The sequence below is a fragment of the Malaclemys terrapin genome, chromosome 9 (genome assembly GCF_027887155.1).
Source record: "Malaclemys terrapin pileata isolate rMalTer1 chromosome 9, rMalTer1.hap1, whole genome shotgun sequence".
In the NCBI taxonomy this organism is placed as follows: domain Eukaryota; kingdom Metazoa; phylum Chordata; order Testudines; family Emydidae; genus Malaclemys; species Malaclemys terrapin.
The window spans coordinates 55,861,387-55,876,425 of NC_071513.1; the positions used below are offsets into that span (position 1 = coordinate 55,861,387).

The 15,039-nt window shown below is 43.6% G+C and overlaps 1 protein-coding gene across 3 annotated transcripts in view; it reads right to left on the minus strand.

The window, feature by feature from the left end:
* Positions 1–15,039, minus strand: part of VPS8 (VPS8 subunit of CORVET complex) — a 258,292-nt gene that overhangs the window by 28,250 nt on the left and 215,003 nt on the right. For all 3 annotated transcript variants that reach the window (XM_054038927.1, XM_054038926.1, XM_054038925.1), the window contains 2 exons: positions 9,485–9,654; positions 7,066–7,234 (listed from right to left, as the gene is read on the minus strand). In XM_054038927.1, coding sequence (XP_053894902.1) covers positions 7,066–7,234; positions 9,485–9,654 — 339 coding nt within the window. The remainder of the gene's footprint in view (positions 1–7,065; positions 7,235–9,484; positions 9,655–15,039) is intronic.

Here is a 15,039-nt window from a genome sequence, read left to right on the forward strand (position 1 = left end):
AATGTATTGGCCTAGAATGTATTGGTCTAGAATACTCATGTGAGGGAACATGAAGGATGCTTTTTATTCATGCTCTCAACTTGATTTTTAATAAGAACACTAAAAGATTCCAAACATATGTCATTTGAGAGGCATGAACCATACACCTGAGTCTACAGCTACAAGTCAAACATGATAAAAGCACAACTTTCACTATTCTCCCCATCGGGAAAAGGATATTGAGTACACAATGCTAATGAAGATCAAAGAGTCAGCTTAAGACACTAGAAAACTATTCAACCAGAAAAATGATCAAATGTCACATTAGAATGATTACTTTGCAAGGTACAAGAGATTGTTCCAGAACAAAAATCAAGTCAAGTGAAGCCAACTGAAAGGAACCTAAACTATGGCAGATAAAATTTAGCAGATGTTAGGAGTAAGAGGGCATTTCAAGAACAGAAAGCCAAGAATTACAAAGAAGAATTTCTTCAAAGCATATAAGAAATAGGAAGCCTATGAGACAACTGGAAAGTACACTAGGAAAAAGGGAGCAACTGAGGAGAAGGGCATTGCAGAGAATCCAAAATGTTTGCCTCAGTCTTTACTATGGAGAATGTTGGGCAGATGCCTACCCCAGCCCTACACTTTTTAGCTAGTAAAGTTGAGGCTGAAGTGACAAAAGGAGCTGGAATAAACAAACAAGAACAGGAGTTCTGAAGGAACTCAAGAGAAGCAGGCACAGATTAAAATCAGCTACTCAGGGACTGTAAATTCTGTAACTGTATTTGGGAATTAAGCCCAGTGAGTGTCACTGCGGTACCAGGCAAGCTGGTTGAGAAAGAACTATGAACATGAAACAATGGGGACAAACCAGCGGCTTCCCTAAAGGAAAATTATACCTTTACTAGTCTACCAGATTTATACTGAAAAGCAGTTTAATCTCAGAACACACATAGGGGTTACCGCAGTGCTTGGTTACTTCATTTCATATTGAATTCTTTAAAAGAAATGGTTACTCACCCTGTGCAGTAACTCTGGTTCTTCGAGATGTGTCCCCCCCACCGGGGATGCTCCACCCTACGAACGCTTGTGCCCCCTGCACCTTCAATTGGAGATTTCTCATAGTAGTGTCTGTTTGGCCTGCACATGCATGTTATTCGGTCTCGTGCCCGATGCCATTGCAATATAGCACTGTGTGGGCTAACTGTCCTCAGTTCCTTCTCTACCATGAAGCCTCATGACAATGAAGGAGAGGAGAAGTAGGGCAGGTAGTGGCACACTCAGAGAGACATCTTAAAGAGCATTTGAGCATTTGTTCTGCACAGGGTGAGTAACCATTTCTTCTTTGAATAGTGTCCCTAATGGTGTTCCACTCTAGGTGACTACCAGTTCCCCTTTAAATGAGGAGGGGGCTTCAGAGTCTAGTCCAGTATGGTAGAAAGTGCAGCTGAGCCAAACAGTATTGGAAGCAGAGTCATTAATTATTGCATAGCATATAGCAAACGTATGCATAGAAGTCCAAGCTGTGGATACATATTTCATATGTTGAGGGCTGAGAATCAATCCCCTTGGTCCAGTGATGGGATTGTCACTGCAAGTGTCACCATTCTGAATTTTTCTGCCTTCACAAAGGTGTTGAGTAGTCTTAAATCTAGGATGGGTCTCTAACTGCTGCTCTCTTTTGGAACCAAGTAATACCTGGAATAAAAACCTCTTCCCTCTGTGGAGAGTCTCTGGGTCGATAGTGTAGAGCCCTTGAAGCGCTCTGCTGTAGAGACGAGTAGTCTTGGTGACTTGTGAAATGGTTTAGTTCTGTCCAAGTAAAAGGCTACAGCCCGTCTGACATCTAGCATGTGCAACGTTGCTTCTCGAGAGTCGTTATGTGGCTTGGGATAGAAGGCAGGTAAGTGTATGGTTTGGTTAATATGAAAATTTGTAACCACTTTGGGCAAGAATTTTGGGTGAGGACGTAACATGGTTTTGTCTTTGGTAAATACAGTATACAGTGGTTCAGCCATCAATGCTCCTATTTTGCTGACACGTCTGGCAGACGTGATTGCCACTAGGAATGCGACCTTCATTGACATATGAAGGAGCGAGCAGGTTGCTAGAGGTTCGAAGGGTGGTCTTGTGAGACATTTGAGCACAAGATTGAGATCCCATGGTGGTGCAGGTTGGCGTACTTCTGGGTACATGTTCTGTATACCTGCTAGAAAGCGCCGTGTAATTGGGTGAGCGAATATTGAAGCCCCTTCTATCTGTTTGCGGAGGGCCGTAATGGCAGCAAGGTGTACTTTAATAGAGCTTATGGCTAACCCCGTTTCCTTCAGTTCTAGTAGGTAGTCTAGGATCATAGATAGAGGCGTCGTGGTCGTATCCAGCTGTTTTTGCTGACACCAAACGGAGAATCTTCTCCACTTGTATTTCTAGTAAGTATTTCTAGTGGTGAGGTGACGGCTATTTAGTAATACCTGTTTTACTTTCTCCGAACAGTTCAATTCCCCATGTTGGAACCAGAGAGGAGCCACGCTTTGAGATGGAGTTTTACTGGGTCTGGATGGAGCATCAGGCCCTTGTTCTGGGACTATGATGTTCTCATAACCACAGCTGTTGCGGTTGTTCAAGCAGCTGTGTCTGCTACATCCATTGAAGCTTGAAGCACTGTGCGGGCTATTAACTGACTCTCGTTGATAATGGCGTTGAGTTGAGGACATTTATACTCGGGGAGGTCCTCCACGAGCTCTTGTATTTTACTATAGTTAGAGTAGTCGTAATTTGCTAGTAGAGCAGAATTGTTGAGTAGTAGAGCAGAAGGGTGGCCGAATTGTAAACTTTCCACCCGAAGAGGTGCAGTCTCTTGTGTTCTTTATCTTGCAGCGAGGAGTGGAAATGAGGCTGTTTACTGCACTGATTAGCAGCCTCTACTACCAGAGAACAGGCTTGAGGGTGTGAAAACAAAAATTCCGTACCTTTGGCCGGAACGAAGTATATTCTGTCAGCCCTTTTGTTGGTGGGTGGTGCTGATGCTGGTGTTTGCCATATTACCTCTGCAGGCTCCATTATAGCCTCATCCACGGGGAGGGCAATCTTGGTCGATGATGCCGATTGTAAGATTTTTAACAACTTATGTTGTTTCTCCTGCATCTCATGTAAGGCAATTTCTTGGCTGTTTGCTACTCTTTTGAAGAGTTCTTAGAACTGTTTCAGGTCACCTCGTGTCGCAGGGGTAGATGGCGTCACAGCTTCGTCTGATTTGGAAGATGAGTGTGGGGCAGGTGGTGAATCATCCAGGTCTGCCTGAGATAGTAGCTCTTCCTCTTTTGTCTCTGCATCAGGGAGGTCAGAGGTTTCTCTGTGTGGTAACGATGGGTGTACTCTGGAACCTCTTGTTGCTGGGGAAGGGGACCAGAATAGGGGCTCTGGTATATTGGCCAAGGACCCCATTGTGGCCATTGCATGGGGTAAGGTGGTAATGGGTAAGGCCCGTGCTGTGCATACCAGGGCTATGAATGCTCGGAGGGATGAGGCTTAGGCTTCACAGCGTTCCATGTAGGTCTCATCTGCGATGAATGTTAAGAGGAGAAGCGGTTGTACTGCACGTCTCCTTCCTCGACACTATGCATGGAGAGTGTGCAGGAGATGAAAGATGGCACCGTGCTATGTAGCTCGGGGAGTGTTCGGTGGCGAGCAGTGGTGACTGCTGTGCCGAAGAAACTGCTATGTCAGCAGGATGCAGGAGTTGCGCTGGTCCTGCCTTGGGGTCGACCGCTGGAGTGCTGACCGGTGCTGGATTCGGCTTGTTAGGTGGCAGCAAGTCTTTGGTCAGTGCCAGTGGCAGCAACATTGATTGCGGTGCCACTGCCTGTGCCACGCTCTTAACCGGGGTAGTCAGTGCTGTGGAGGAGACTTGACGTCTCAACTCCGGTGCTGTGCATTGGGACTCAGCAGGGGTCCACTGAGGGACGGTGCCGGAGGAGCCCGGTGCCTCGTAAGTGCTCACTCTGGATGAGTGGAGCACTGAGGATAAAGACCTCGCTGGGGAAGCTCTCTTTTTCTGAGAGACCCTTGCTGGAGAGGTCGAGGCTCGCTTCCTGACAGCTTTGGAAGTCGGAGCCTTATCAGAGCTCAGGGATCTCGGTTTATGAGACTCCCCGGAGGATGTCTCTCGCGGAGGTTGGAGGGATTTCTCCAGCAGAAGCATTTTCAAGCGGAGATCCCTGTCATGTCTTGCCCTTGTTGTTAAGTTGGTGCAATGTATGCATTTCTGGGAGAGATGAGTTTCTCCCGGACAGCGAATGCAGCATGTGTGGCTGTCAGAGACCGGCATCAGTTCACGGCAGGAGTCACACTTTTAAAATCCTGTTGAGCCCGGCCTGACTGCAGTTAAGCCTCTCCTGCCTCTCGAGAGATAAGGATGGGAGTTAATTGTAATGATAAACTGTAGAAACTGTTCCCAAACAGTGAGTTAAGGAGAGAAAAAGTCATCATCATTCTTCCCTTTTCCGTGTGTGTGTGTAAAAAACCCTCTAAGAGGAACTAACGAAACTATTATGTATAGACTAAAAAGAAGTTCCTATGTAACTTGTAACTTTTTTTTTTCCTTCAGAAAGTATCAAAAAGAGAGCACTGCCGCGGAGCTCCATCTGCAGCCAAGGACGGTTGAGAAGGAACTGAGGGGACAGTCGCGGGAGCACACGCGCTACAGGAGGTGCCAATGGCTGCACGAGACGACGCCTGTGCGTGCCCTTCCCCCAACCAAGTGCAGCTGCGAGAAATCTCCGATCTCCGGTGCAGGGATGCACCGAAACCTAGAGTGGAGCACCCACAGGGACACTACCTAGAGTGGAGCACCCACAGGGACACCACTCGAAGAAGAACCTCCCTTCTCCCATCCCTTGGACACTCTTCAAGCCACCCCTCCCATGCCCCACTGAAGTTTAGCAGTGTTTTAAATGGGGAGTGAAAGGGGCTTTTCTGTTGCTTTGACTGACAGCCAGCTGAGTTAATTTGTTACATAATTTAATGCTGCTGAGTGGTCATTGTTATACGATTCTAAGTTTCTTTAGGGGACAGAGCATTTATATTGGCAATTTTATTGTTTAGATGTAAATACAGTTTTAATATATTTTGTAAATACAAATATTAAAATTGTATATGGTTAAAATATTGAAGTGCCACAACTTAAACATTTGGTATGCATTTAAATGATAAACATTACAAACTTGAGTGAAGAGACTGGGGACATGAAGAGCAGTCATGGGGTGAGAACAAGAGGGGCTCCCAGGGCTCTGATAAGCCAGAGCTAGCCCTGGTAGGAGGAGAGCAGAGCTAAAGGGCACTTCCTCAAAGACCACTGGCTCCAGAAAACAGGGAAATGTGAAGCGTTTTCCTACCTGCTGCTCCTGAAGTGTTAAACAGCTCTTCACACCCCCCACCTGACTCACTGAGCTTTGCCCCTTTTTCCAGCTCAGCCCTGTCCCATCCCTCTGCCAGCTGCTCTGTCGGGATTTGTTTCTTTTTCACTAACAGATCCATTCCATAACGGTGAAGATATTAAATAGCAGTTTCTCCACACACACCCCACAAAAGATTAGCCTTTGCTTGGGTGCCGGCAGACCAATATAGATGGGTGACACTGAGCTTTTTTTTAAACTAATAGTTTTCTGAGAAATTGGTGGTCAAAAATTCATGAGATATTGATTTAAAATGTAACCTCAGTAACTTGAGTTAAGGCAATTAATCTAAGTACATTTTTAATCTTCTAATTTTCGAAATAACAGAAAAAAGTAATATAGCTCTCTTAACCACTCAAATTTTCAAATTAATACCTTGACTTCAATAAAAAATTAGAGAGCTATAACATATGGCTTACAATAGAGAGAAGAAAGCCTTAATTATGTATTGTCTACTGCTCTTCCACAATACATACTACATAGAAGCTGCATACTTTTCATTTGATAAAATTTGTAAATAAGATGTTTGGGCCACAAAATTAATCTACTCTCAAGGTTAGGGAAGATTTTCTGTTCCCATTTAAAGGGCTAATACAGTATGACTGCTGAAGCTGCACTGTGCTCTATGTATTCCTCAGAGATTACTTCTTAAAAGTTTGCCTTCTAGCAGGAAACCTCCCTCCTCAAAAGCTGATGGATGACGACGAATGCTGTTAGCTATCCCTTGATCAGAATTGATTTGGCAGAAAATGAAGTAATCTGCTAGAAAAGAATTTGAGCAAAACACCATCACAATGTACTCAGTCACTGATTTACTTTGCTTTCAGAAGTGGAAATGCACTAATGGTTTGTGTATGTGGTAGGATGTTTTATTTTCAAAACAAAGCAAATGCACAAAATATCTAGATGTATTTAGGGAAAAGTCCGTATCTCCACCCTCTCTGTAACATTCAAAGGCAAAACTCTGCTCCCTGAGATGCATAATTCAGAGGAGACATCTTGGTAAGGCATCCATTATTTATTTTTACTTGCAATTTGTGGTATCAAGCCCAGGAGAAAGTAGGAGTTTGCACGGTCACAGTTTATTTCTGGCTGCATTAGGTTGAAAGACTTGCACCAGATGTAGATTTTCTTATTGGCTCGATGCAAACTGACAGCAGTGATGTATTATAGCCAATCATCAGTAATTTCCTACTACTCTGCATTTGGTGCCACTACCATCATCTAGATTTTCTTAAAATTTCCCACCACAGAAAAGTGGTCAGGCTCAGTTTGGAGTAGGGTGCAGGAGGTGGACAGAAGATCCTGTCTCCTGGGAAGGAGGATCAAAGACTCTCCAATATCTACCAGGTCAATAGCAGGTCTGCTAGTGAGCCTATACAAAACACTGTTAACATTAATCTAACAGAAACTGCCCCCAGGCCTGTTCCAGGCCCCCACATAGCAGATGAAACGGGAAATGTATCCACCAGATGTCACTCTGTGGGAGCTCAGCCTCCTTTCTTATAGGGTGCATCTCTGTAAATCAAGCTAGGCTACAAAAATGAGATGAAATTCACTAATAATCTAGAGACAACAAAGACAGTTCAGCCTGTTAGCACTCAGGTTCAAACCCTCCCATGAATCTTACCTGTGCCAGAGATGCACCATTTCCCTTTTTCAGTTCTGAGAAATTCTCACTCAGTTTTCCCCCTTTGTTACTCGAGTTGCATTTATAGCAAGTCCATCTCATCTGTCCCTTGGTTTCTATGCCACACTCTTTACTCAGCAGACAGAGTGAGTGGTACAAATGGCCACAACTGTAAAAACAAGAGTAGAAACTTCACTATAAACTTCTAAAATGTGATAATACTAAATAATATTAAAACTAAAAAGTCTTATTAAGGCTAAGTACAATAATGTCATGCTACTGAAAAGGGAGATTTTCCCGTTGATTTTCAATTAAGAAGAACAGGGCTGCTTACCTACAACAATAGTTCCCAGTATATAAAATGCCTCCACATTTTCACACCCTTGGATCAAGAGTTGTACAAACCCAGAGTCACTAAAAGCAAAGAGAGCCACAAAAGAATCACATCTTTCGACAGAGATCGCATCCATAATGCTTTGCACATACAGACCATGCCCCTTCATTTCATGATGGCCTGTTCAGAAGCAAGAATTTCAAAGATAGGAGATAATGAGTGTGAAACTGTGGTGGCAATATATTCTGAGAACGACAGTTACAGGTAAATAGCCTTCATATGCTGAACAATTGCCTCCTGGTGTCTGCTGAAGTTCAGCTACCCTCATACCCTGATCCTGAGCCATTGTTGACCTCAGGGAGGAACCAAGCAGGGGCTGATAGTGTCACTCAAATAGCTCAGTTCCTTTCTGTAAGAGAGCTCTTGGGGCAGAAATGTGCAACAGCCCAATGCTATCCTCTAAAGTCGTTACCCATCTTGTTCAATCTGCTGCTGGGAACAGGGGTGAGGTATTCTAGTTTGCAGTTTTCTCGGCAGGAAAACATCCAGGTCTATATTTGCATCTCTTCCAACCCTGCTGGTGCAGTAGAACAACTCACCCAGTGAAGACTGGGATGTAGAGAAGGGCTAGCTAGCTGAGATTCAATCCAGGGAAGAAGTGGACAGATTTACTTACCTGGTAATTTCCTTTCTTTGACAATTACTCTATAATAGTCCTTAAAGTAGGGTTTCCTTCCCTTGTGCACTTGGGACACATTTCACAGGAACAGATATCCCAGAGTGAATCAAGTGTCCACTAACAAATATCCCTGTCTGACAGCAGAAAGAACCAGCTGCTTCAGAGAAAGGTGGAAGAACCCCTTAGTGGACAGAACTGCTCACAGAGGCAGTGTGGCTTGGTAGCCAGGCACTGGACTGGGACTCAGGAGACCTAGGTTCAATTCTCAGTTCTGCCACTGGCCTGCTGGGGACCTTGGGTGCGTCACTCCATCTGTGCCTCATTTTATCCATATGTACAGTGGGGATAATGATACCGACCTCCTTTGTGAAGCACTTTGAGATCTACCGATGAAAAGCACAATATATAAGAGCTAGGTATTATTCTATGGCCCCACTGACAATAATGAACTGTTACTGTGGGGTCCACACAGACAGTTATCCCTGGTCTACACTTAAAATGTAGATCACTCCTGGGTGTGACAAATTCACACCCCTGATCACTGCAATTAAGCTGACCTAACCACCACTTCTAGACGTGTCTAGGTCAACAGAAAAATTCTGTGTCGGCCTACTGCTTGCGGAGCTGGATTACCTACGTCAAAGGAAAAACCCCTTCTGTCAATGTGGTCATGCTGCAGTTCCTGTAGTGTAGACGTGCCCTTAGACCACAGCAGGCTAGCATGGGGCAGACTGAACCCCAACTTGCCGTGCACTAAATGTTTGTGTAGTCACGCCCTTAGTCTCCAGTTACCGTAAGGTGGCTCTTCCCTATGGTCCCTCCTGGGGTAAGTGCTTCCCAATTCTACTAAGCCTCTCCATAGCCCACTGTGGAGACCCTTTACTGGCACCTCCAGCTCTCTCCCAGTCTGCTGGCCCACACAGGAAACTTCTTAAATGACCCGTTAGACAGGTTTCACTTATTTTGGGATTTTGTATGCATCAAGAGGAATTGGCGACAGGTACAATGTAAGATCTAAATAAAATAAAGATGTGAACTCCAGTTACGGGAAATGACTAGTTTTTTTTCCTTTAAAAAAATTGCCAAAATGCATGGTGCTAGCCAAGTAATATAATGCTGGCAAAATATGTTCCCTAAGCACCCTATGATCTCCTTACACACTTAAGGCAGAGAGATACAGTGATGGCAACAGCTCCACTACAACAAGGAGGAAGACCTAGCATGGGTACCTTTGTAGCAAGCCTCAACACTCAAACAGTAATACTCAGGGGATCTGTACAGTTACTTGAATCTTTTGAACTTCTAAAACAAAGGTTTGGTTTGAAAGTTGGATAAAGGCTTACAGCAGTTCCTATTTCACCATCCTTATGTTTAAAATATGAACATGCACATCTCTCTAGCTTTACCTGAAAACAATGATTTCATCAGCCATCTCTTGCCTTCTCTTGTATTGCTGCAGACAGATACAGCAGTAATCCTGCTTTGGGTTAAGTCCTCTAGTGATGGAGGCTCTCAAGTTACACAAGGACCAGTGGAGATCATGGTTCAGGAGGTTGGTAGTTGTCTCTAGAAGGGTCTGTGCAAGAAGACAATTATGTCATTTTGTCACCACTCTGCAGAAATTCTATATGTAGTAATTTATCGTAGCAAAAAGCTTATGAAATTACTAAAAGTGTAGCCTCTCCTTATACACACTATATCTGCTACCCAGAAAATACAGTACCCCTTTATCTCCCCACATACATTAACAGAGACAAATTTTTGCTTTTATCTATTCAAGTCATTCATTTACAATCTCTGTCTTTCAGTAGTTTTGTTCAAGTCCTGATGAACTGATACATTCTGTGATTTTGCATACTCCAGGCTTCCTTTCTTGTTCTCTATCTTTACGCAGTACATTTTTTCAGAGGGAATTCTTAACATCCACCATTTTATGAGAATTATAGGGAGCATAAGGGTGAGGTGGGAGGAGTAAACTCAAATATGCTATACACTTTAAGTGTAAAAAATGCTGAGAATTCCAGTCTGCCATAATACTGACAATTCTGTCTTGCTGATTTGTATACTTTTAAAATGGAATTAAAAATCAGATGCATTTCACTGTTAGGAATTTGTTTCCTAGGTTGTTGCACACTTTGCTCTGCTGTTTGTGTTCCCATAGAATATATATATAGAAGCCCACTAAAAAAGAAATGAAACTGTTAAAGACCTAAACACCTACAAACATTCTGGGTAGTTTTTTAGATCTCACAGCATTGTAAGGAGGAAATCAATAGTATTTTTCTCTAATACAAGTTCAAAGCACCCATCACTGGCATAGGAGCTTTATCATGTCCATTATCCATAGGGGAGTTTTATTATTACACTGTGATCCTGTATGATTGAATATGACCATTTATATAATTGAACAGATTTAAATTTTTTTATTAAAGTTAATGTTTAAAATGAAATATACACGACTATGAACTATGGACTGAGGACCTTCCAATCTTTTGGAAGTTACCAGAGAGACTTTACAAGACCGCAGTCTATTCCATCACTGCTATAAACCAGATATAAGGGCCTTGCAATTATTTGTATGTATATGATCTATTAACCATTAACAACTCTCTTATTCTTTTCTTTTATTAAACATTTAGTTTTTAGTTACTAAAGGATTGTCATCAGCATGATTATTAGGTAAGATCTGAGTTATATATTTACGTGGCTAACTGGCCGATCTCTTGGGATTAGAAAGACCCTATAATTGATTTAATTGGTTTTCAGTAACCACTCATCATAGAGTCCAGTGTCTAGGTGGTGAGACAAGGGCTGGAATGCCTATGGAGACTGAATTTTTGGCTTCTTGTTAACCAGTGTGAAACAGAAGTTTTCTTCATTTACTGTCTTGGTATAACCTAATGATAGAATAACCACCAGTTTGGATGAGTCTGCCCTATTTCTCAGCAGTGTGTTCTGAATTTGGCATCCTCATGTGTGACACTGAGGCATGGTGACATACACCGAACACTCTGAAAATGGAACAAGACCTATGCAACCCTTCGAGTGCTGTGACCATTCCCCCTTGAGACCAGGCATGCTTGCACATGCATGCCTCTCAAGGACTGGATAGCTAAATACTGGCTACATAAACGCATACTTAAATGCACAAGGAAGACCTGCACAGTAACACAGTCTGCCAAATCTGATTAGCATAATTCAAAATGCAATGGGTGAGCAAACTGAATGAACTGTCCTTAAAGGGAAAGGCTCAGCCTAGCCTGAGAGTATGCTGCAGGAATTAAACATTTCCAAGGCCAGCATATGGATGGCAGGTCGCATGCTGCTTGCCTCAGTGAGGCAGTTCCTCCAAATAAGAAAAAAAAGACTGTGAAAATAGTCTTTCCTGTCATTTCCTGTGGCTGATTGTTGATGTTAATCCCTATGTTAAAAGGAACGGAAAAGTTATCGTAAATCTAGGTTTGATGAGGCAACATCAAAATGATTGAAGTCTGAGACCTGTCCCATCAATGTCTTTTCAGTGTTTCTCCAGAAGCATCCTTTCCTGTAAATCTGCTCTGGGAAGAGCCTCTGTCCCCCACAGGTGAGCTTCTGCACCCTTAGAGGGAGCTAGGTAATCTGCCTGTCTTTCACAGCCCCAGAATGACTCAGCTGCTGCCTTAGCTAGACTCTCCAATAGGTCAGGCAATATTCTCTCCTTTGTCTGTCAGCTCCAGCCTTGCTCCAGTGAGATAGCGGAGCTTTTTCTCTGTGAGCAGATCACACATGGAAGGATCCCAGGGGAAGCATTACAGGAAGAGGAACATTTGAGGAATTGCTCTTTTTTGCTTTCACATTCTCTGGCTGAGACACAAAATGGCAGCCAGATAGCTGCAGAGTCACTTCCAGGAATCAAAGAGGGAAAATCCTGGATTATGACTGATGGTTGTCCTGCCCATCAGTGAGTGAGAAGGAAACATCCAGTATCTGTGCTGTCACAGACTGCCCTGAGCACCATGGAACATTTGTCACATACCCAGAAGGGATCAAAGACAAACACATTTCTGCCAAGTCAAAACAGAATGGACTCAGGAAAAGGCTGAGACATCCTAGCGCATTCACTCTATAAAGTGCTCTAGCCAAAACTAGCCCAAACACCATGCGGAGATCTTGCAGAGTGAAAAGGATGTGTGAGCATCTGAAAGAGGAACTCAATTGTTGAAAAAAGGTGTTCCAGGTAACATGTATGTGTCATCTTCCCTAATCGGACTTATGAAAATGAAACATTACAAGTGAGGTCTTTCCTCCATTTGCCATAGAGTTGATTTAGAAAGGAGACCTAAATCTGAGCCTCCCTCCCTGAAATTGGGCAAAAAAGCCTAAAATGGATCTAGGAATTTACTTCCCAAACTGATAGCACCTGGATGATAGAACTGGACCATCAGTTGGTTACTCCTCCTTCATCTGGCACAGCTTGACAAGTATCAAAGATAAGCACCCTACTAAGAAAAGAGAAGGCCTTGTGCAAATGTATATCACCTCTGCACGATCTTAGCATTCCTCATTTCCCCCTTCAGGATTATTCCAAGGACATTAACTCCTGACAGGATACACTGGGAGAGGCACAGGGCAGCTCATAAAAAGCAGCAGACGTTGCGCTGGTGTTCCCTTAAAGGGACAGAACCAAAGGGGACAGTCTGTTCCAGACACTATGTTCGGCCTGTGGCAGATGTTGCTAAGTGATATCAGAAGGCATCTGCCACTGAGAATCAACTCTGTTTCCCAGGAATCATGAAAAGGGAAGGGAAAGAAAGAGAAGATTCTTCTCTTTTAAAAAGGATCCTTCCTGGACAGGTCTGCATAGGGCAGTCAATCTACCCAGTTATCAGCATTCAATATTCCGATAAGACAGTAAACCTGCTTGATTATCAACATCTGATGAAGTCACTGATCACTAGCTATGCCTGTCTGTAGCAAACACACTTGGCTCCACTGCCTGAACTGCCCACAGAGGAGTACAAAAGGTAACTGGGGCTCTCCTTCCCAGGAGGAGGAAGTGCCCTTTTTCCCCTGGGAGGAGAGGCCAGATGATGGGTACAGAAGTATCCTATACAGAAGTATAGGAAGTATCACTTGAGTCCACTGCTTTTCCCCAGAGCCAGTGGAATCACAGCAGGAGGGAGGAAGCAAGAAGGGAATTTGAGTCATCTGTGAGGGCTCTTCCCAGACATAGAAAGCCCCCACAGAAAGTCAGGAGAAGCCTGTGGACTGTAATAAGATCAGCATCTCACTGAGGAACCTGGGTATCTCCAGGAAGATGAGCATCCAAGGGGACAGTCTCTGGGGCGGGGGTTACTGGCTCTAAGATCAGTGTAGTGAATCTGAGTAACTGGTATGGGGGATGAGTTTGAGGAACCAACCATTCACAGGTGCAGGGTGGTTCTCCTCTGGCCACATACCCCACAGTCCTTATCACGTCTATTCTGCACACCATTCCATTCTCTGCAGGCATCTGACTCGTTATGCACCTCAGATAACAAGATTCAGACTAACACGGCTACCCCTCTGATACAAGGCACATGCAGTGACCTTCAATGAAGAGTGGGGGAAGAGGGAGCATACCACCATTTTGGGGTAGTTGACCTTGTTTCCACCGAGGTTGCACGGTTCCAGTTGCACCACTAACCCTGTGGTCCATGTACAGAAAGCTGGTGCGGATGGGAGGAGTGCAACGGCGCAAGACTGCCAACCAACCCCAGGGACCTGGGGCCTAAATCCTTGAGCTCAAAGCAGAGCTGCTATGAAGAGCTGTTTGCTATGGCACAGAAGCAGCAAGACTATTGAATTTACTGACAGCGTTTCAATATTCGGTGTTTTTCTTAAACCCCAGCTCTCAGAGTCAAGTGATTATGTGAGAAGCTTTTTTTTTTTTTTTTTTTGGTAAATGTAAAAAGTAAAGTAAAAAGAAGATTTGGGGCCTCAGTTTCAGACTGTGAAAATATGACCCAAGTGAATTCAAAAGGCAAATACAGAAAACTCAATTTACCTCTGTTAAACTTAAGCCAATCTCATGAGTTTTAGGATCTTGAGTCAATTGATTTTTTAACCCTTTGGTTTGTCAATGCAGGAAGAGACTGGAACACACCAAAACTTTTTGTCCTATTAGCTATTCATGTGGCTTTTGGGGACATGGCTGAAGACTAGAGGATTCTCTGACTACAGGATTCTCCGAGTGTGGGAATGCACAGCATGCTGTGGCAACTGCAGCAATGGCTTACATGGAAGCAAGACTTTTTAACCATCTTTAAACAAGTAATTTCTCTATTTTCTTAAAATGAATCCAAGGTTAGGGGCTTGAAAGATCTGTAGAGTGGTGGTGCAGGCCAACATACTAATGAAAGGGGGAGAAGGATGGGCTTTAGGGAAGATCAGAAGCCCCATTTGGGTATGCTAAGTTTCAATTGACAGCTGGAATATCCACAAGGAGATGTCAAAGACAGGATGAGATTTTTGTCTGGATGACAGAAGAAAGGTATGGAATAAAGGTAAAGGTATTAGTTGACAAAGAAGAATCAGACTCCCACAGACAATTTCAACATGAGCCAATTTCAAAACACGTATTTAAAGTATTAAAAGAAATCATACAAAAGCTACATAGAAATTCAAAGGGCATAAAAACAAACACTCATTTTAAGTAAATTTTAGAACACAGTCTGAACTATGGCTGCCTCCACAATAATATGCTAAAGTGTGGTTAAGATGTGATAAATGAAGGGGGTAGGAGGTAGCTCCCTTTTATGGACACCCAACCAGCCAGTTAGCTATAAAATTCCTCTTAGTAGCTGTTCTCTACTTGCTTTACCTGTAAAGGGTTAACAAGCCCACAGGTAAAAGGAAAGGAGTGGGCACATGACCAAAAGAGCCAATGGGAGGGCTAGAATTTTTTAAAACGGGGGGGGGGGGAAAAAACTTCCCTTTGTCT